Source organism: Nelumbo nucifera, chromosome 1 (assembly GCF_055504915.1).
Source record: "Nelumbo nucifera cultivar China Antique chromosome 1, China Antique-T2T, whole genome shotgun sequence".
In the NCBI taxonomy this organism is placed as follows: domain Eukaryota; kingdom Viridiplantae; phylum Streptophyta; class Magnoliopsida; order Proteales; family Nelumbonaceae; genus Nelumbo; species Nelumbo nucifera.
The window spans coordinates 11920009-11942938 of NC_142649.1; the positions used below are offsets into that span (position 1 = coordinate 11920009).

At 36.3% G+C, this 22930-nt stretch overlaps 1 protein-coding gene across 1 annotated transcript; it reads left to right on the top strand.

The window, feature by feature from the left end:
* Window positions 1–12483: 12483 nt before the first annotated feature.
* LOC104610280 (P-loop containing nucleoside triphosphate hydrolases superfamily protein) lies at window positions 12484–21662 on the top strand. The gene is made up of 7 exons (XM_010276828.3): window positions 12484–13711; window positions 13808–14113; window positions 14263–14546; window positions 16234–17265; window positions 18341–18509; window positions 19638–19795; window positions 21154–21662. Exons 1-7 carry the CDS (start codon window positions 12889–12891, stop codon window positions 21394–21396), a joined length of 3015 nt encoding a protein of 1004 aa, XP_010275130.1. The 5' UTR covers window positions 12484–12888; the 3' UTR covers window positions 21397–21662.
* The last annotated feature ends 1268 nt before the right edge of the window (window positions 21663–22930 follow it).

Genomic DNA, 22930 nt, shown 5'->3' on the forward strand with positions numbered 1-22930 from the left:
CACCGAGATTGTCTTTGGGGCAGTCTTTCTGCGTAAGTGTTGGAGCGAGTTGGTTACCCTAGCTCGTGAATTGGGATAGTCTTGGAGTATTCCCTTTTAGTAGCTCGATGGACCTCGAGCTCGCGTTGTATAGAACTATGACGTAGCGAGCTGTCCTGCAAGCTCGTTACTTAATCACAGTCGGGCAGTGGTGTTGAGCTGTTGCTCGTGCTGAGTCAGGTCCACGTGTCATTATCTCAAGGGGTCGAGTCAAATCATCCTCCATCAGACCTCATATTAAAAAACAAACAAACAAACAAATAAACTTATAACCAATTAAATGGGTTTTCATTAAATTTCATGGGAATTTTAATTGGTCAAAGACTTTCTGGCATCATATTTCATATAATATATGATATATACACATAAATACCTTTATGTTGGGTTGGCCCTACCCTCGGCGCAATACCGTTCCAACAGCTCCTAACTTTGTATTGGAAATATTTCCCCATAAAATAAAACATATAAATACGGAAACATTCCCAATGCAAGGTTATCACTAGATCGTGCGAGATGGTTGCGTACATTAATTGAATATGTTATTGAATCTTGTCCTCACAATAAACATGAGCACATTCAACTTCTATTTGATTGGCTCAAATTGGAGGTGGAACTTCCATGGCACGTTCAATTTAAAGCATTCCTTGTGACACCGTGTCTGCCTAATTTCTTTTTGTGGTCCTTGTTGACATGGAATTCTGAATTCCCTTGTGCTTTCACTTAAGATTGTCTTTTTGAGAGATTTGGAGGCTATAACACCACAAATAAATGGTTGATTTTCTCGTTATTTATTATTTTCTTTTTTCTTCTTTCTTTTCTTTCTTTTTTTTTATTTTTTCGAGAATTTGATAGATTTTGTTTGAAGTATATTTAGTTGGAAAAATAAACTTAATTTCAGGCTCAGCAGTTAGAAGAAAACGTTTTCTGTATGGCCCATGAATGGTGACAACTGAACAGATTGCCCAATAAAGGGGATTTTCATTATTTGGAATAATTTTTTCTTTTGGGCTTTCAATAGAGCTGTTGATGGGTCAAATTCGCACAATCTCAAAAAAATCATATTTTAATAACTAGTGTAAGAAATTAATCAAACTTAGAATTATAGACAATCTAAAGAATTTTCTCAGGAAATAGGAAGGCCTAACTTGAGAAGGCTTATGTCGAGCATTTCTTAAATTTTGAATGGGCCTGATACAATGTAAAGTTGTAAACTACTCAAATCAGATACCTGACCTGCATCCCTATTCCAAAATCCCTTAGATGGAGAGTACCATCATTTGGTATCTCCTACCCACAGGACACTACAGCTGTATATTAGAACACTTTCTATGTTTACTTGTTACCGTTTATGAAGAGATGTTCCCAATGTATAACTCTAATGTCATGTGGGTAGTAGATCCGGATTCTTCGTAATTATCTTCTTTTATTTGAGTAATCAGACTGGATCTTGGACTTCATTCCCTCTTCAAATAATTTTCCATTTCCTTCATGCTTGATCTAGTATGTACCAAGGTCAGCTAACTCCATGGCCCATAAGATTGCACTGCATGGCTGTGGTATGTGATCCCAGAATTTCTTGTTACACCTTTGGTATCTGAATCCTCTAATGAGCATCATGAATTAACTTGTATGGTGTGTATCACCAAATAGCGAAAAAAAAAGAAAAGAAAAGAAATAAAAACTTGTGTTCCTTTGTTCATATCATCCAAAAACCAGCTGACGGTGGCTCAGTTGGTAGGATCTTTGACTCGTTAGAGTAGAGACCTAGAACCAACCAATCAAATCTCACTGCCACAAGGGTTGGGGGGATTTAAGGGAGAGGGATGGGCTACCCCTGTTGTGTAGCCCCATGAATTGTAAAAAAAGAAAGAAAAAGAATGAAATGCCTACGAGGTTCCTTGAAAAATAAAAAGAAAGAAAATCAACCCCTATGCAGGAAAAATAATTATTAGTTATTTATATATAAAAAATAGTACCATATTCCAAAATGTAGTAGCCTATGTCATACTTCTTCTCATATTGCTTTCCAATTCCTTTAGAATTTTGTGATTGTCTAATGACTGGTTCCCGGGCTGAACAGTTTGATCATTCGGTTTGAAAGGACGATCCATTCTAACTTAAAAAAATAATAAATAAATAAAAGATGGCCAAAAACCATTGTCCGGGTTGACAGTTCTACCACTCGGGCCAATGGATCATTGACCAAATCAACGTTTTTGGTGAAAAAGTGGTTTTAGGGTCAAACAGAACCGATTACTTGATCGATTCCCAATTTTTTCAGTCCAATCCGGTTTTAAAAACCATGCCTGTAAGTTTGGGGGGAAAGTTGGTCAACTTTCCCATATTCTTTTATTGATAAATATGGGACTTAGGTGAAACAATTTCCCTTGTGTATGTTTTTTAGTGGCTTACCCAGGAAAGTCCTACCCTTCTTCGATAAGTTACTTTCCCACATTGAGGGAAAGTAGCTAAAATTTGATGAGACAAAAATTCCCATTAAATAGGCACTAAAAACATAGAAAAAGGTATAAGGATATAGACGGAAACAAAAAAAAAATATACCTAGGCAAAAAAGAACATGCATTTACTCGAATAAGTAATTTATTTGAAAACGAATGGAGCCAAAGTACAAAACAATATTATATATATAAGTCATTCAATTTTGCCACTTCATCCATTATTGTGAGGTGGGATCAACAAATATTTAGCAAGCTGAAGATGAATAGACCATCTAGCTCATCACAAGCCTTAAGTTGAATTAAGGCAGCCTGTGTGTTCTTGGACCAACCCTACTATTAATCAAGCTCAAACCTATTACCCACAAGACACTCCATTCGCACATTGGACTCAGTTTAGAAAGAGTACAAATGTAAATATGTACAGCATAAATGTATACAAAATAATATAAATAAGGTTTTATACTCTATATATTTGCATTTATAGTCCATCCAAACACAGCCTTGAAAAAATCACTCATACTTGTATATTGTCATTCATAAGGTAATCAGACATTGTTGTATCTCGTGTGGGTAGTAGATCTGAGCTCAAATTAATCAAATATTGACCCAAAAAGACCTAATTGCAATTATCGAGAGTAGACCTGCCACATACATTTGCTTCCAACATGATTTGTAGCTGCACATCTCAAATATGATTACCATGTTAGAAATAATGTGGCTAGCATCACATGAGCAATAGATCCGGATTCATAATTATAGATCTTTAGCTTGGTAATTTGTTAATAAATCAACTAATTCATCTATTCAAGAAGATTTTGGGCAAAAGAAATAACCATTAGATTCGAGCCACGTAGGTGTGTTATTACATGCTCAAATGAGGGATGCAACACCATAGCATAGCCATACTCTAATTAGTGCACGATCAAGAGATCAGTCAAAGAGAGAAGGGTACTGACAGTGATTAATATTTTGGCAATTGTGAAGTGTTTGACTCCTGAATGTTATGCACCAATGAGATTTTATGCTAACAAATATCACGTAGAAGAGGTCGAAGTAATGGAGGAGCCCATCCCTCAAGTATATGAAGCATGGTTTTCAAAATCGGACCTGACCAGAAAAATCGGGAATTAGTCAACAAAATCGCTGATTTTGATCAGAAAACTGTTGAATCATTCGAACCATTTGAATGATTTTAACCATTTTTTAATTTTATTTTTCTGTTAAAACAAACCGACCATTTGGATTGAATGGTCATAACTGAACCCCTGACCAGTTTAATCACCAGTTCGTTTTTAAAAACCATGATATGAAGAACCACTACCTCGCCACAATCCTCTCCAACATGTAAGGATATTCATCCACATATCCGTAAGAGGAGGGGAACTAGAACATTGTAGCAAGAAGGTATTGCAATGTAGATAGCGTTTTCTATGAATAGCATGATAGAAGAAAGCAGGTCTCAATGAGAGAAAACAAGGGTGTATAGTGGCACCCCAAATTTAGGGAGTTTTGTGATGGCATGAATCTATCTTGGCATAGTTGAGAGATGATAGCTCAGGAAAGTGCCAACATTACCTTTGCCAATAGAGAGCAAGTGGCAATGTCACCATCACATGCCAGCAAAGGTGGAACATTTGGAGTAAATTTCTTAGAATAGGATGTTATGGGACCATGATATCATAATTGATCCTTGTACATTATTGTTATTGCCTACAGATTAAGATTAAAAAAAGACCTCGTCACCCCCAAAGCATCCTTAAACTTAATGTCTATAATGACATTCTATGCCTCATGACTGATGTAATGTCAAATAGTGCACAAAGTTAGGAATGGCAACAGGGTAGGGCGGGGCCAGAAATTCAAACCCCATCTCTGTCCCTATGGGGAACGAGGATCTTTAAATTTAATAGTTTTGTATCTATATTTATTATGCAATATAATATAATTGGGGCAGATTCGAGGCCGAACTCACGACAAGGTGAACAAAACCATCCCTGACCCATCCCTAAATCCATTGAGTTTCGAGTTTCCTTGCGATCGACCTGGCACCCCGATCAGTGGTCGGAAACCTGCCTCAATTAGGGAGGGGCAGGGCGGAGCCCCATGGCGATGGGTCAAATTGCCATCTTTACACGAAGCCGTATGAATCATTGGGTTTAATATTTCTCAAGAAATGGTGATCGGACCGATTACTATTGTGATCCGGATTGAGGAAATAGATATGCCTGTCTAATTTCATTTGATTGAAGGTGACACTACCTACTTCTTATAGGAACATCTATGGATTCATAAGTTAAAAGTGATGCTTTGAACCTAGAATTGTTTATCGTATTTGACGATGCAAGGGAACTCTCCTACGCTGTCTTTTGGAGGGGACCCCAAAAACCTAGAATCTAAACAAGAGAAGGAAGAGATCTATGTCATACAGGAAGAAGAGGGGATATGTGTTTCGAACCCTTGATAGATACAGGAAGACATCAATGTCATAGAGGAAGCCTTGGAAATAGTCAGCCTCGCAAAGGAACTTGGAAACCCTCAACCCATCAACATAAATTATTAACTCCCTATTGAAGAAAACAGGAGGTAATAGCATTATTGATGGAATATACAAACATCTTCTCATTGACCTATGATGAAATGCCAGAATTGGATCCCAACTTGGTTGTATATGATCTTAAAGTTAACCTAAAGATGAATTCCTGATGCCTAGTGTCGCTATACTTATTGCTACAATGGTGAGTCATCAAAAGGTTCAGTTTCATAGATGGATATAGTAGGTACAATCAGATCAAAATGTCCAACGAAAATGCATCAAAAACGGGTCTGGATGTAGTAGGCATGTTAGGTAAGCATAATGAGTGAGCATGAAATAGCTGTGTGATACATGTTCTAGTTAATGTGCATTTCATTCAAACTTTTTGTTCCATTAGAGAGAAATTATCTATTATTTTATTATTTTTGTTAAATTAATTAAAAATGAAAAATAATAAAAAAACGTAAATGAGTCCCAACTCCCAACACGTTTAGGTTTTCCTTTTTCATTATTTTTATTTTTAATTATTTTGACAAAAATAATGAATAATTTCCGTCTAACAGAACAAAAACGTTTGGATGAAAGGCGCATTAACTGGGACATGTGTCATACAGCTATTTTGTGTTCACTCATTGTGCTTACCTAACATGCCTACTACATCCAAACCCGTCAAAAACTACGTTCAAGATTGGGGACTTTTATTATACCATCATGTCATTTGAATTAGAAAAATATTGGCGTGACCTATCAACAAGATGTGATGTTTATATTCCATGATATGATGCACAAAGTGGACTACATTGATGACTTAGTTGTTAAATCCATGGTTTTTAAAATCGATTCGGAGACTAAATTGGTCAGGGGTCCGATTATCGGATCAAATGATCGGTCTGTTCTGACAAAAAAATAAAAAAAATGAAAACTGGTCAAAACATTCGAATGGTTAACCGCCCGGATCAGCAAAACCCAAATCAACGGTTTTTATGAAAAAATCTAGTTTTAAGAAAAACTGAAACTGGTTATCTGACCGGTTCCTGGTTTTTCCGGTTCGATTTTGAAAACCATGGTTAAATCTAAAAGAAAGGAAGATCACCTTGATGACCTCAAGAGATTGTCCGCATGTAGTACACTAACATGGGGAGTGCATATCGAGAAAAGGAATTGAACAGACTCTTACAGTCCATTTGGTTGCTACAATCAGAAATAGGAAATGGAAATGCTCCCCTTATATAAGACCAACGGAGAAATCACAATACATGATTTCCTAAAACTTGGAATGCATGGTCACACAGGAATGGTGAGACCCTAGTGAGAAAGGAAACGAGTCACGAAAAATATTATGACCTATTAGAAGCCGATGGAACCGGTAGAGAGCACTATGACATCGTTTGTCCTAAATTAGTGAGGAAGAAGCCGATATATTCCTCTCTCAGTTCAAAATAGGCAAAAGAGTGAAGAAGAAACTTATCTATTCCTCCGATGGCTGCCATTAAAGGAAGGCCCTGATGGATCGATTCGTATGGGTGGAATAAGGAGGAAAAAGATGACCTCTGAAAAAAAAAAAAAAGAAAAACGAAAATATGAGGGAAAGAGGTCCTGCCGTCATTGCTGGTTCAATTTGCAGAGGCAAACAGAAAACAAAGGGCATAGTAGGCTGAAGAAGAAGATGAAGAAGAGGGAAAAAGAAAGAAGAGAGAGAGAGAGAGAGAGAGAGAGAGATGAGGGAGAATGGATATCACCTTGATGCCACCAATGGTTTGAGTTTGAAGGGAGGAAGATGGTGAATAGTATAATGGATTGAATGAAAAATAGTTTTATATAATAAGGGTATTTTTATAATTTTGAATATCTATAAAGGATATTTTTGTCAAAATAGAAGAATTCAAGCAAAAAGCATTCTCAACAATCAAACAATGGAATGCCAGAATAAGACCATTAGGGCGGCTACCTTTCATTCTTTCTCATCTCATTCTTTCTCGACAACTAAACAGACCATTAGGGCGGCTACCTTTCATTTATCACTTCATACCTCGACTAGCAAATCTAATGGCACATTTTACTCTATTACTAAAGAAATGTGGTATCTTGAATGGGAAAGGCCCAGGCCCATGCCTTCTCTCAAATCAAATAGGTCCTTACCAGGTTGCCCACCATGGTTACACCAGTCTTAGGAAAGTTGTTAGTGATTCCTTAGGACACAAAACACAAGGTCAAAAACACTAGAGGATATTCTTCCCTCACCATCAACTAGGTTGAAGGAAAATTTACTAACAAGGACCCTACCATGGTACTCAACCGCATGGTTTTTAAAATCGATTCGGAGACTAAACCGATCAGGGGTCCGGTTACTGGGTCAAATGGTCTGATTGTTTGAACCAAACGATTGGCCTGTTCTGACAAAAAAATTAAAAATATTGAAAAAATGAAAACCAGTCAAAACCATTCGAATAATTAACCTCCCGGATCAACGATTTACTGACCAAAATCAACGATTTTTATGAAAAACCCGGTTTTTTCGGTCTGACCTTCCGGTCCAGTCCAGTTTTGAAAACCTTGCTCTACCGTGATCTAGTCCAGGATTCATTGAAAGATTTTGATAAGGCCACATTAGTTCACATCAGAAAGGGGTTTAATCACATGGCTGACACCTTGGGTTATTTTCCAAAATAGGTAAGCCACCTCAAGAGGACCAATTTGAATCGAAGAATGGCAACCTCTTTTAAAAAATGGTAGGAAATGGGTTAGCCTTAGCAACCGATAGGGACAATTTGGGTCGGAGGATGGTAACCTCCTTAAAAAGGGAAGAAACATGTTAGCCACCCTAAGAAAACCAATTCGGGTTAAAGTATAGTAGAGATATTTTCATTGGTTTAACTACTGGAAATTATTGAAGATTTTGGACAAAAGAAATAATTGTCAAATTCAATCCACGCGTCCACATCATTACAAACTCAAATGAGGGTGCAACATCGGAGCACAATTGGATTCTAATCAATGCATGATCAAGAGTTCAATCAAAGAGATAAGGGTGCTAACAATGATTGACATTTTGGTGATAGCGGGCGCGTCAGATTCACTCACTTTTGGCCTATATAGACCATGGGTAACGTTTAGAGGCAGGGGAGACAGCTCTTTCACGTAGGGGGGGCTTCATGTCATCACGGAGCCATGAACTCTGACTTAACATAAACTTTGCATTAATGTAATCTCATTGATGAGGCATGCGAAGAGTCGGGACGAGGGTGAATAACAAGGTTTAGGAGAATGATTTAGCTGTTCAACAGGTTGGGAATTAATTCAATGATAAGGTTTTACACCAATATTTAAATATATGGGCTCATATCTTTTACAGTGAGATCCATGAATTTATTATTGATGTAGAACTTCATCATTGGTTCCATAATCTATTAAACAGTTAAAGCGTTTAACTAATCCAAATTTGAAGACAAAAGGGGTTTTTATCACACAACAATTAGACCATTAGTGTGATACCATAGATAAGAGATAATATTTGAGACATTTGTTCAAGGGGATGTCATGGTGATAGCTGAATTAGCTAATGCTCAATAAGTGGGCCTCTCTCTATAAATACCTATCAATTACCAATATTAAAGGGGCATGATGAAGATTAGACAAGAGGTTCCCTTAACTTTCTTAAAGACATTTGTCCTAAAGCCTCTCCTATTCCACAACCTAACCCTTTCATTCTAGTAGGCCTCTTATTACTCTAAAGGGCATCAAAACTGTCTTCTTACATAAACTTGCCCATATAATCATAAATATTGTGGGAAGTTCACATTGGCCTCTTGATCATGACACAGTGTGTGCTTAGATCAAAGGACCCAACAATATCTTATATCTCTTATAAAAAAACTATTTTTGGATACTAGCATAAAGATGCATGTACAAGTAAATAGTAAAAATATAAATCAACATCATAAATCAAATTTAACTTTCATGATTTACACCAAAATCAAGACAAATATCCACTTTATAATAATATATCTAATAAGGTTGAATCGGATGAGGGCCATTAGATGGTTGGACCATAAAATCTGAGAATTGATTACTATTTTTCAGGTTTAATGATGGTTTTTATGAATCGAACAGACCAACTGAAAAAACGTAACTCAAGCATATTACAACATTGCTATGACGCCCTGCTTGCTTGCTTATAGTCATAGACTTGTTGACTTAAAAAAGGACCAAAGCTAACCGCGGGTCCAATCCATCCATGGATCTCTTTGCCCTTGTATAAGTTCGGATGGCCCAATTAACACTCAAGCATATTTTGGCCAGTATTGAGCTAGAGTGGTTGGACCGGAGGGCCATGGACCCATGGTAAGCTCTGTCGGTTGTTGTGGCATAAACCGGTTGGATTGGAAGGGAATTAGATCCATATCCAAGATGGGGTAAATGGGTGCATACGGAGGTACAGAACCTGGATGACCCGAAGGTGGATTCATGTATTCAAACCAAAAAATGGGTTGAGTCGTCATGAAAATGGACATATGATGTGAAGGTGGTTCAGCTTTAATTTGGAATTTGAATCTTTGTTTGGACCCCAATCTATTGTATACGACTATACGAGTATGAAGTATGGAGCAAGTCATTCGTGGGCTCCATTTTGAAACACAATTAAATGGTTAATAGTTGGAGCAGGTTCAGACATTTTTGGGTTACTAATAATTAAGCATGTGCCTTGCATGCTTAATTAAAAATAAACTTAAATACTAAATGTGCATTTGTAGAAATTTTAAATTATAATAACAATTTTATTTATTATTACTACTACTATTACATTTGTTGCTGCTACTACTACTATTAAATTTTGTATTTTATTTTTGTCTTAATTAAAAATAATTTTTATTTAATATGATGACTATATAACGGTAGAAATGTTTTGAAATGTCTTTAACAAAATTCTGTACTTTTTTATTTGTTGTGTTATATTTTTTTTAAATATTTATTATTCAATTATGACATTACAAATTTCTTTGAAAAATTGGATCCTTGACCCACCATTTAGATAACAAAATAGCTTTGCTTTTAGATCAGTTCAATTTTAAATTATATATTTCATCAACATTATATAAATAATTTTTACTTATCATACTTAATTTTTGTTTGACATAATTAATATATAATTTTTGTATATATTCTTTTGACCACATTATATCTTATGTATAATATTTATTTTTGTGATTCTTTGTATTTTCTATTTTTTAAAAATTTTATTATAATTTTTAGGTTGATTTTAACTTTGGCATTCCATTCTCATCATTTATAAAAATACTTCTTCTATTTCGTATTTATTTTTGTTCAGTATAATGAATATACAATATTAGTGACGTGTCTAGTTCTTTTTATTTTTTGTATTATATATTTTATTTATTTTAATTTTTGACTATTTATTTATGACATTATTTATTAACACATTTGACCCCAAATGGTTGAATGGCTTACCCACCATTGAGAGGGAAGAAAATGATTTTGTTTTCTAATTATTTTTCAAAATATTTATTTTTATATTATTAAAATTCATGTTGTTGATTTAATTAGTAGAATTTCATGATGAGAAAAATATATCTTAAATATAGGATTTAATAAGAAAATATACCTTAGATATGAGATTTAATGAGAGATAATAAGAAAACAGTTTTACCTCCAAATTCCAATTGGTTTTAAGTTTTACATTCAATTTCCATCATTAATAAAAACATTTCTTATTTATCATCAATGTTTTTAACTTGTTGTTAAGTTGGCTAATTGAACCATTCAAACTATCACTCCGCCTTGATTCTGGGTTTAGTTTTATTGAAATTCCCCCTTTCAATTAAAAGTTGTCTAACCCTAGTGGTTTAACCATTGACCCATTCGACCTAGTAAGCAGGTCGTAGGTTGCACACTTAATTATGTGAAAACTTTTGGAAGCCATAACTTTGCATTTCGATGTCCGATTAGGTTATCTTTTTTTTTTTTAATTTTGAGTAACTTTTCAAGATCTATAAGTCCCAATGGGCCTTAGGCACATTGCCTTGCTATTTTTGCAAAAAAACCCATTTTTTGGCCCCAAATTGCTATTTTTAATATTTTATAAATAAAAAGTTAAAATTTTAAAATTGAATTAAAAAATATAAATAAATATAACATAATACATATATTATATGTAATTAATATATGTAAAACATAATTATACTATTTATTGATAAAATATGCATTTTTACACACACACATATAGTTGAATAGTATTGACATAGAGCGGTTTGACTCGTTTTACCTTGATAGTCAAATTGGTGACCTATGACCCAAAGGCAAAAATAGGTCGGCCTTCGGGTCGGTTTTTAAAACATTATTTATCATACTTATTATTGTTTAATATGTCAAATATATGATGTTAAAAACGTTCCCAATTTTTTTTTAATTTCTATATTTTTTGCATTTTATATATTTTTGAATTTTATTATTTAATTGTGTCAACATGGATTGGCTCATTTGACCCACATGGTTTAATTTCTTACCACCACCTAGATGAAAACACTATTTTTTCAGGTAGATTTTCAATGTACATGTTCTTATGTTATTGAAATTATTAATTCATTATGTATTTAATTATAGAATTTAATGATGAAAAGAAACAAAAAAGCCTGAAATATATGATTCAATAAAGATGAATGCAAATTAATACCTTAAGTGTTGGATTTAATGTGAGAGAATTGAATGTATTAAATATCTTAAAATTATCTCATTTCATTCATTTAATATTAATAACCAATTATCTTATTTATCCTAATTTTTTATCAATAAATTTAAATATCTTCAAAAAATTACATAAATATTCTCCAAGCTATTCCTACTTTTTAAATAGTATACATGTAGATATAGATTTTAGCTTTCAGATTGGGTCAGCGAATAGCTAGAATGTAACCCAAAATATTCAGGTTAAGTTCGATCTATCAACGGTCCCAATCAACTGTTTTTTGACCTGATGATTTTTTACCGATTTGAAAATGTTGACATGAAAAAAGGTGGTGACCCATTGACAGCTTATGACCCGATCAGAATTTCCTACCGGGCCAGGGAGACCGACCCTAACCCGTTTTTCGGATCGGGTCGATTTGGATTTGTGGGTTGGGTCGATTTTGCCATGTATATATAGTTAATATCTCCTCATTTATTTTCCAAAATAAATTGAAGAATACCGAGCGGGAAGGGGGAGGACACGTCTCCCTCATGCTTGCAAGTTGCAGCGTCCGCACACGTTGGGGCCGTTTCAACCACAAAACCCGGAGGGAAAAGGTCGAACCGCCGAAACGTGGACCCACACAAGCCAGGCCTGCTCACCAAAAAATCCAGGTCATCCAATCAGAACTCTCGATTTGCAAAATCTCAGTCGATCCTCTCTCTCTCTGTCTCTCTCTCGTGCATTTATTTCTGTTTTTTCTACAATATTTGCTTTCTTTTCATTCTTCCCAGATTCGTTGCCTCATTTCTTACCACAATTCTCAGTCGAGGCTCGAATAATTCGCCCCCCAAAAATTCTCAGAAAAAAAGAAGGTTCAGAGTCCGAACCAAAATATCGAAGTTTCTGTCACTAAGTCACAACCATTAAATTCCCATTCCAATAAAAATAGGTTAGTCCCCCTCTTTCTCTCTCCAATTCTTCTATTGTATTTCGGTCACAACTTCCCAAACTAAATTTGCTGTTCGCGCCAACAACAACTACTGCATTGCTGTTTCTGCTCATGCTGCGTCGCCATGGACGGGATGGACTATTGATGGGTCGTCCCCGTAGCTAGTCTGAACTCGAGATTCTCGTGGGCGGGTGGTTGGAGCGTGGCGACTGTTGGTGGACAAATGGAAGCCACCAGCATCTTCAGCGGGGTCCCCTTGGCAGCTTCTTCAAAGGCCTCCTCGAGGTCGAGCTTCCCTCTGCAGAATCTCTCCTACTTGTCTTCTTTCCGTCCCATCCGTTTACTGTTTCTGAAGAAGAAGAAAGACACCCATTTGTTCTCCTCTTCTTTGGCTTTCCAACAACTAATCCAAAATAACAGCACCAGCAGCGGTAGCAACTCCAAAACCACCACCAGAAGAAGAAGCCGCACATCCAGACCCAACAACAACAGAAGTCCGACCATTCCTTCTACCACTTCTTCTTCTATTCCCTCCTCGTCGATCTTGAGACGAAACCAGCAGAGTCAGCCACAGCAGAACCAGCCGCAGCAGCAGCAACTCGTGCAAGAGAAGAATAGGACAGTAAAGAAGACCCATGAAGATAAGGAGGCTAAAGTGAGTGTCCGGACACTGTATCAGAATGGAGACCCATTGGGTCGGAGGGATTTGGGGAAATGCGTGGTGAAATGGATTTCTCAGGGAATGAGAACCATGGCGTCGGAGTTTGCCTCTGCTGAGGTTCAAGGTGAATTCTCTGAGGTTAGGCAGCGTATGGGACCCGGTCTTACGTTTGTCATTCAGGCACAGCCGTATCTCAATGCCATTCCCATGCCTATTGGTGCGGAGGCACTCTGTTTGAAAGCCTGCACTCACTATCCGACGCTCTTCGACCACTTCCAGAGGGAGTTGAGAGATGTGTTACAGGGTCTCCAGCGCAATTCACAGATTGAGAGTGATTGGCGAGAAACTGAGTCATGGAAGTTGCTAAAGGAGCTTGCTAATTCAGGTTCTCCTCCTCTTTTGCTTCATTTGTCTTGTTTCAAATCCTTTTCTTCACTCTAGAGCATGATTGATTATGGGGGGTGAGGTTATTCATTTGCAGCTCAGCATAGAGCGATTGCACGGAAGATTCCCCAGAAGCCTGTGCACAGTGGGTTGGGAATGGACCTTGAGAAGGCTAGGGCAATACAGAACAGGATTGATGACTTTACAAAATGCATGTCGGAGCTCCTTCGCATTGAAAGGGATGCTGAGTTGGAATTTACTCAGGAAGAATTGGATGCTGTTCCAATGCCAGATGAGAATTCTAACTCTACAAAGCCTATTGAATTCTTGGTCAGCCATGGCCAGGCTGAGCAAGAGCTCTGTGATACTATTTGCAATCTGAATGCTATTAGTTCTTCTACAGGTGACTTCACTTTCTTCTCTTCTTAATGGGTCTTGTCTCAATGTGATTGATTTATTGGCTCCTTTTTTCTTAATGAATTCAGTGAATGTTCTTGGAGTGATTTAGCATGGTTCAGTGTCTCATTGTCTCAGCTGTAATAATTCTTACAGGGTTAGGAGGCATGCATTTGGTTCTGTTTAGGGTTGAAGGGAATCATCGATTGCCACCTACTACACTCTCTCCTGGAGACATGGTTTGTGTGAGAACATGTGACAGCAGGGGTGCTGGTGCAACTTCTTGCATGCAGGGATTTGTTCACAACCTAGGAGAAGATGGTTGTAGCATATGTGTGGCTTTGGAATCTCGCCATGGTGATCCTACTTTTTCTAAGCTGTTTGGCAAGAATGTGCGCATTGACAGAATCCATGGATTGGCTGATGCACTCACTTATGAGGTGTGAATAATAAGCTTGATCCAAATCCCACAATATTTTCTGATTGTTGTGTTGCAGAATTTCTCTCTGTGAGTATGTTTCAAGATGCAAATGACTCCAATTACAATCTAAGTAATCTAGAAATCAAATTATCTTACTTTGTTAACTGAATTGGCATTTTTTAATATCCCTGGTCCTTTCTTCCTTCTCTTTACCTGTCCAAGAACAAGTTATTTCTTGCTGCCTAAACTGGAATCTCTTTATAACTTGTCAAGAAATCAGTTACTAGGCTTCATCGTTTTTTAAGCATTAGAAAATCATTACAGTTTAGAAGGCATCTTATAGGTTGTTAGCTGCATTTTGACACTTGTCTCTGGCCTTTTGCAATTCAAATTATATGTATCAGTTCCTAGATAGTGCATCTGCAAAGGAATTTGGGGTTCTTTAAATTGAATTGTTCATGCTGAATACCAAAGGATGTTGCTCTGCAATAGATGGAGTTATGCCTATCCTTATCTTTCTGGATATTCAGAGTTCAGACTTTTGCCTCCTACTTATTATTGGAACAAGTGCAGCTTCATTTCTTGCTGTTTATTAGTTTATGATACTTCATGCTTGCTCATTTTTATATTGTCAGGTTTTGGACTGCATTGATTAAATTTTTAGACAAATCCTGACCATCTATACAACTGAACATAACCTTACTCAACTATATGGAGTCAGCTACATGACCAAAAGTTCTCTCCTTAGATGACTTCTGTTTGATGATTTACAATAAGCTGCTTTAACGTTTGTTCAGTGTTGACATGAGATTTTTCACTGTTTACATGTAGAAGGGCCTATTTTGCAACCAGGAGAAGTTCCGAAAATGCACAAGTAAATTACAAAAAAGGGACTGGTATATACAGTTCCAGGTTGTAAATGAATTTGAACCAATGGTACTCTTACAAGTTACAAACTTACAAGTACATCTTAGGTGGCTGTTCAGGTTTTTCAGAGATCTGCCTCTCTTCATATGGCAAGTTATGGCCTGATATCTCTCTCACACAACCAAGAAACAAATTTGGTATTCTTCTTTATTAGATAGTTTATTCTTAGAGGCTTGAAACATAACTGTTTGTAGGCATAATGGTGAATATATGCTTGGTTGTAAGGCTGATATGGTTTGTCACAATGAACTTTTTCCACTTACCCCTTCATGTAATTAATTGGGGTTGTGTTAAGTATATTGAAGAGATTTAGGTGCATGTTGGAAGGACCTTTTCTTAAGCATGAAATATATTGAAATATGAATTATCCACTCTGTAGCTTCTAATGCTACTGATTTTGTGGAATTTGACACTGCTCCTGTCAATTCTGTAGTCATGCTAACATTTTCAATTATGAATTAACTTTTATAGAAAGTACTACAACAATGTTATTATCCAAACCAGAGAATGAAAACAAAAAACGAGACCATATAGTGCTTTACCTATGTTTTCTATCAAGACTGAAGAATTATTATCTAACTGTAATTTCAATTCTATGGTTATGGATGACAGATGAGGTACTGATCTATGTGACAGTTTTGCCATCTTTCTGTGTATATACCCTTTGGATGTCTTGGGAAGATCTTTTAGTTGCTGGGCAAATTCATACATGTGTAGAATCTCTAGCCATATGTCCCTGTTGATTTTTGTTTTATTTAGTTCTTATCTTCTTTTTACAGCGCAACTGCGAAGCCCTTATGCTGCTCCGGAAGAATGGTTTGCATAAGAAAAATCCTTCCATTGCTGTTGTAGCAACTCTATTTGGAGATAAGGAAGATGTTACATGGATGGAGAAGGAGCATGTGGTGGATTGGCATGAAGCAAAGCTAGATGGGCTAGTACAAGATGGCAGTTACGCTAATTCCCAACTAAGAGCAATTGCCTTAGGTTTGAACAAGAAGCGTCCTGTGTTGATAATCCAAGGGCCTCCTGGTACTGGAAAGTCAGGTTTGCTCAAGGAACTGATAGCACTTTCTGTTCAACAAGGTGAAAGGGTGCTTGTCACTGCACCAACAAATGCTGCTGTTGACAACATGGTTGAAAAGCTTTCAGATATTGGGATAAACATTGTACGTGTTGGAAATCCAGCACGAATATCTGCACCTGTAGCTTCAAAGTCTCTTGGGGAGATCGTCAATGCTAAGCTTGAAAATTTTCGCAAAGAGTTTGAAAGAAAGAAGGCGAACCTAAGAAAAGATCTACGACTCTGCTTAAAGGATGATTCTCTAGCTGCAGGCATACGCCAACTCCTAAAACAACTTGGAAAAGAATTGAAGAAGAAAGAGAAGGAAACTGTAAAGGAAGTACTATCAAGTGCTCAGGTTGTACTCTCCACAAATACTGGGGCAGCAGATCCTTTGATCCGAAGGCTGGATACCTTTGATCTGGTTGTTATAGATGAAGCAGGGCAGGCAATTGAGCCATCCTGCTGGATTCCAATCTTGCAAGGAAAGCGCTGTATACTTGCAGGTGATCAATGCCAGCTAGCTCCAGTGGTTTTGTCCAGAAAAGCCCTGGAAGGTGGGCTTGGCATATCTCTTCTGGAAAGAGCATCAACTCTGCATGATGGAGTTCTTAAAACCAAGTTGACTACACAATACCGGATGAATGATGCAATAGCCAGCTGGGCCTCAAAGGAGATGTATGATGGATTGTTACAGTCTTCTCCAACTGTGTCCTCACACCTTCTTGTTGATTCCCCATTTGTTATGGTATGATTCTTGATTCAATCTCAATTTGTATGTTAGGCTTGTAACAACTGTACTGGGGACATCCTATCTATGCAATACTTACATTAATAAATCCATTTTGTTTTGAATCTTGCTATTATTGTACATGGAATCTTATGCACTAAACATCTGAGATATATGTAGGAAACTCTGACCATCTTATTCTCGATCAGTCATTGGCATACATCTTTTGCAAGGAAAATATGACGATGGGTCTTCAAATTATTAGGGAATGTGAAGCTATTGTTTCCAATGTTTGATAGTATTTGTCCTTTTTCTCGTTTCTATAAAAAATCTGCATTTCCGTACAAAAATTCCTGCCTTTTTCTATTTCTTTCGGTGCATGTATATTGGCATGCCAAAAAGAGCAAGTGTTTGTATTGCTGCCCTAGGTTGTTATTGTTGACTAGTTAAGTTTTTTTCTTTTTCTACTATCTAGTACATATAAGAAGGTTCACATGCAAAAGAGAAATTCTGAATGATGGAATCAATGCTCTTTGTATTGTCATTCTGGTTTATGGGCATGGTTGTCCATTGAACTTGTGGTTTCGTTCTTTCCCTTTGTCTGATGTTGAAGATTCATTCTTGTTTGTAATCTTGATGAAATGACATTTAAATTTCATGTCTTCTGTTGCAGAAGACAATGGTTACTGTATTTTTCCTGTTTCAGATATCCTTCCCTTATTTGTTTTAAATTTTTTATCTGAACTTTATATGCTTTTTCATTCATCTTTGTTCATTTCCTTTTTTCCTTGTTTCATTAGTATTTTCTTTTGTTTACATAATTTATTTCTGGTGGTAATTGAACCAGGTGAATGTAACATTATTTAGATTTTAGCTCATTCTGTGATTCCAAACATAGAGAGAGCATTGGTTAATCAATATCAACATGCTTAGGACCTACTTAGTAGCTTCATATTAAGAAAAATATGTTTTCTTTAACAAAGAGCACTATGAGTTGGAAAGCTTAATTTCTCAGGTTTTTTTTATTTTCTTACAAAAATTTACTTTAAATACTTATTCTCTGTTCTAACCACTGCCTATGATTCAATTGTAGGCCACATGGATAACCTTATGCCCATTGCTCTTGCTTGACACACGAATGCCATATGGTAGTTTATCTGTTGGCTGTGAGGAGCAAATGGACCCAGCTGGCACAGGCTCCTTTTATAATGAAGGCGAAGCTGATATTGTTGTCCAACATGTCTTCTCTCTGATTTATGCGGGTATATGTTTTCAATTTCTAATAACATGAATTGGTTGCTAATGCAAGTCCTAAAGCCTAATTCCTAATCTAAAACAAACCCATGATACCTAGATACCTGTTAAGGGTACCATATTGTGTTATATACTTCAATTATCTATAAATTCTACATCTAACACTTTGCCCAGTTATGTCCTCATAGAAAAAAAGTGAGAAGCATAAAAGAATAGGAAATTATCTGCTAATGATCATCAATTGGATTTGTAAACTTGTTCAGGGGTAGACCAGCCTTAAACCGACCCTTCTGAACCAGTTTTAAAGAAAAAAAAGGGGAGAGCGAGCTTCGATACAGGATGATATGCCTGTACTGGCGTATCAGCCTGTGTCGATATTGTTCTAGGCTTATTTTGATGTAAATTGATTTTGAAAGATAATGTTGAACCATTTGCTTTTTTTTTTTAATTTTTTATTTAAATGAGTTGAAATGGACAATCAGATTATTTGACCCATTATCCAGTGACCAAAAGAATCTTACATCCAGTCTGATCTGACAGCATTGATTGTTTGATTCTACTTTACTGATATCAAAACTTAGTCCAAGTTTTAGTACAAGCATGATAGTTTTCAAGAATTCCATTGATTTATATAAGGCACTTCCAAGAGTAGCACTGGCATTCTCCAAGAGATAAACTTTTATTACTCTTACCTTGTGGTAATCCCTTTTGGTTGTTTTTATCCAATTTCGAAACTTTTATTTTCAATTGTTTCAGCTGATGGGAGCTTAAATGTTTCATTTTCTTTTAGCTCCATCTTTATTTTACTCCTTGTGAGATTGTTGGTCCTTGATTTCTGCACTGTGGAATAGTGTCTAGTTTGCTGAAAATAATTCTTTTTTTCCATTATAATAGCACATGGCTTGGAGTCTTATATGGGTGCAGTTATCCTATAATTGGAAGGTGTACATTCTATGTGTTAAATGTTCCATGTTTCATTCAGCTGTTAGGTTCTTTTGATATAACAAGTCTTTTCCTGAATCCAGAATTGTTTTCTCTATCATGTGCCATGCACTAGGTGCACCTTTGGTGGTTCTGTCTTTTCTTCTGGGTTTCCTCTAACTCCAATTAATTATTATTTTTCAAATTGCATGTAGGAGTCAGCCCAACTGCTATTACAGTGCAATCTCCTTATGTTTCTCAAGTACAACTTTTGAGGGATAGGCTTGATGAACTTCCAGAGGCAGTTGGTGTGGAGGTGGCAACTATAGACAGCTTTCAAGGTCGGGAGGCTGATGCAGTTATTATATCAATGGTATGCTCATTTATAGTTGTTTTTACGTTACATTAATATGGGATTTCTTCTTATTCTTGTTTACTTTTTTCTGTTTTGGGGGAAAAGAAAACTCTAACTTGTATTAAGTGCAAGAACAGAGTGAAAGATGTACATAAATGTAAAATAAATGCATATCTTAGACATACCCTCCTGCCTAACAAATATTGAGGCCTTGTTCGTTTGTAACAGTGCAGCTTACCCAGGTAAATGTCCATGTTCTTTTGATTTTCAGGATTCCTAGGTAAATAATAAAATGGCATTTCTACCCACAAAAAGTAAGTATTAAAATGGGCAAAATGGTCACTTTCTCACCTGGGAGATGGGTAAGTTTTACCCAGGAAAGTAAGGGTAACTTTACCATGGGGCTCACTGCTTAATGCAAAAAGAACATGGGAAAGTTGGTCAATGGAAAAAAGTTACCCATTGACTTTTCCATGCATATTTACCTGCAAACGAATGGGGCCTAAAAGGGAGAAGGCCAATCGACCCATATCTCGCCAGAGCATCAACAACTGTATTCGGCTATCTAGGGGTCCATATAATTTATATGGACATAGAAAACCGGTTCTCTTTAATCTCATTTCAATAATGGGCTAATATCCTTAGGCTCCGAAAATCCTTTTGCTCTATGTAATCACATTGGTGTGGGGTACCTACAACAGGTTCACCCTAAAATCATTGAAATAAACTTCTCTGAATTCTTTTCTGGCTATTAATCATGAGCTAATTGGAAATTGAATGTTCATTTTGGTGCTTCAAAATATGGTTCTGTTTCCTAGATACAGTTGCTTCTTTCCCCCCATACTCCTCTCCCCCAAATGACAGTGTGTATAATCTCTCCTAATGTAATTGTCATCTAGAGTTCAAGACAATCTCTACCTCCACTCAGTATGCATTTCTGTTATTCTTCCTCAAGCAACCTACTCCAAGTCCAAGTCTAGAAAAGAGTGCGACATTTTTTTTTGTCTCTGATATGCATAATCACAAAGATTAAGATTGTTGGAATCATTCAAATGGTTTGAATTTTGTATTTAGATAACCCAAAAGATAATTTTCTTGTCCAATGTCCAAATGATTGCCAACCTGCTTTTTGGAACCCATTCATAGACCATATCACATACTGAGATAGCTACTAAAATATTTTATCAGAAAGATAACATGGTAGTGAGGAAGCAATCCCTTTGGCATTATTTCTGTGTCAATGCATTCAGCCCTGGAAGCATATAAATGAAGAAAGCAAGTACACCATTTATATGTTAATGTTTAGTACAGTAAGTCTCCTGGGTTCAACATTATGATAATGAAAGGTCCATGACATGTATTTCTTGTATTGTCAGGTCCGATCAAACACTTTGGGTGCTGTTGGATTCCTTGGCGATAGTAGGCGAATGAATGTTGCAATAACCCGAGCACGCAAACATGTAGCAGTTGTTTGCGATAGTTCAACTATATGCCACAACACCTTCCTGGCCAGGCTTTTGCGTCACATCCGACATTTTGGAAGAGTAAAGCATGCGAATCCTGGAACTTTTGGTGGGTCTGGACTTAGCATGAACCCCACGTTTCCCTCCATAAATTGAAACAGAATATCAGGACAAGAGTCATACTTTTTGACGATTGATGATTTATGGACAAATGTAAGTAGATGCATATTCTCTTTTCTGCATCTGATTCCACCTTCATTCTTGTATAGGCCTTTCAATTTCTTGAAAAAGTCAGAAAGAAAAATAATATTTTGAAAGAAATGCACCTACAATCATTGCAATCAGTAATACCTGAGATTGTATATATACACAGATAATTTCTTTTCTATTAATATAAATTGGGAGACAGAAGTTATTCTATATTTGTAACTACTTACATTGGCTTGCATTTAAGTACCTCTGAGTTTAAGAATGCTTTAACAGTCGTACCTCTTGTTCTCTTGGCAACTAAGATGCTAATACTTCAAGTTAGTTTGATCACAAAATATTGCAAAGGCATACGTGATGAAATGGTTTTGTTTGTAATACTCCAGTTTACATTATTCCCAGAAGCAGGATGTGTTCACTTTGCCTTTGAATCAAGCATTTGCGTATATTTAAAACTTGGTAAAGGAAGGCTATGAGGTTTAAACATTTTACCCATTCATGGTGAAGAAAAATCAAAACAAAGATTTATGGTTTAATGATGAGGTATGTTTCCCAAATTTGTAACATGATGATTCATTGGTCACCATTCTAGAGTTTTCCAGGATTTTAGTGCCATAATCAATATCAGAGAAGAGTGGAGATACTAAGGTGGTGGTTGACAACATTGAATGATCCTTCATAAGCAGAAAACTTCCGAGAACAGTTTTTTTTTTCACTAAAATGGTGAAGCTGCTTTTCTGCTTTTCTAATGCAGTGAAGTCATTGGGATATTTGATTATATGATCTCTGAATTCAATTTCAAATTGCCCCTCTGAATGCATCTGTTTGGTAAATCCAGATGGTGTAATGTTTGAAATGTGTTAATTGACCATTTTCATGCTTTAAATATCATTTATGTTATTTTTTATCTGGGTTTATGAGAAGCATGAAGATGATGATGAATTGGATCATGATACAAATAAAAGATGCACATGACATCCAACTACTATCCCTCCTAGCAGCTGTTTTATGTAGGTCCTCAATAAAAGATTTTGACAGAGCTGATCATAAAATAAAAGATGTTGACTGGTTAAAATCTCAGAGCTTAATGATTAAATCTGTTATCTATTCATCAACCCAATAGAATAAATTTTTTCATGCCTATTCCAAAATATGCAACAAAGGAGACTCTTCCACCATCTTCCTTGATTCCAACCCTATAAATTTCTCATATAACGAGCTCTACAAGCATACCTGATTAGAAGGTATTTCTCTACTATTGCTTCCTACAAGAACTTTAATCACACATAAGCTACTATTGCTGTATAATATACACAACGAATTGAAGTGAAATGTTAAATACAAAGAAAATAGAAGTGAAATGTTAAATAGAGTTTGAAGGTCCCAAACAAGAAAGGCAAAGACTAATGCAGAGGAAAACTGAGATGCTCTTGGCCTCTTGGGAAATCTGCTCACACAACTGCATAAATAGTTGATCCACATG

Bases quoted from the DNA above. Each gene is read 5' to 3' on its own strand.
- LOC104610280 (XM_010276828.3), top strand. From the start codon at position 12,889: ATGGAAGCCACCAGCATCTTCAGCGGGGTCCCCTTGGCAGCTTCTTCA. The intron at 14,114-14,262 runs GTGACTTCACTT...TAATTCTTACAG, and splicing joins TGCTATTAGTTCTTCTACAG to GGTTAGGAGGCATGCATTTG. The intron at 14,547-16,233 runs GTGTGAATAATA...TTCTTTTTACAG, and splicing joins CTGATGCACTCACTTATGAG to CGCAACTGCGAAGCCCTTAT.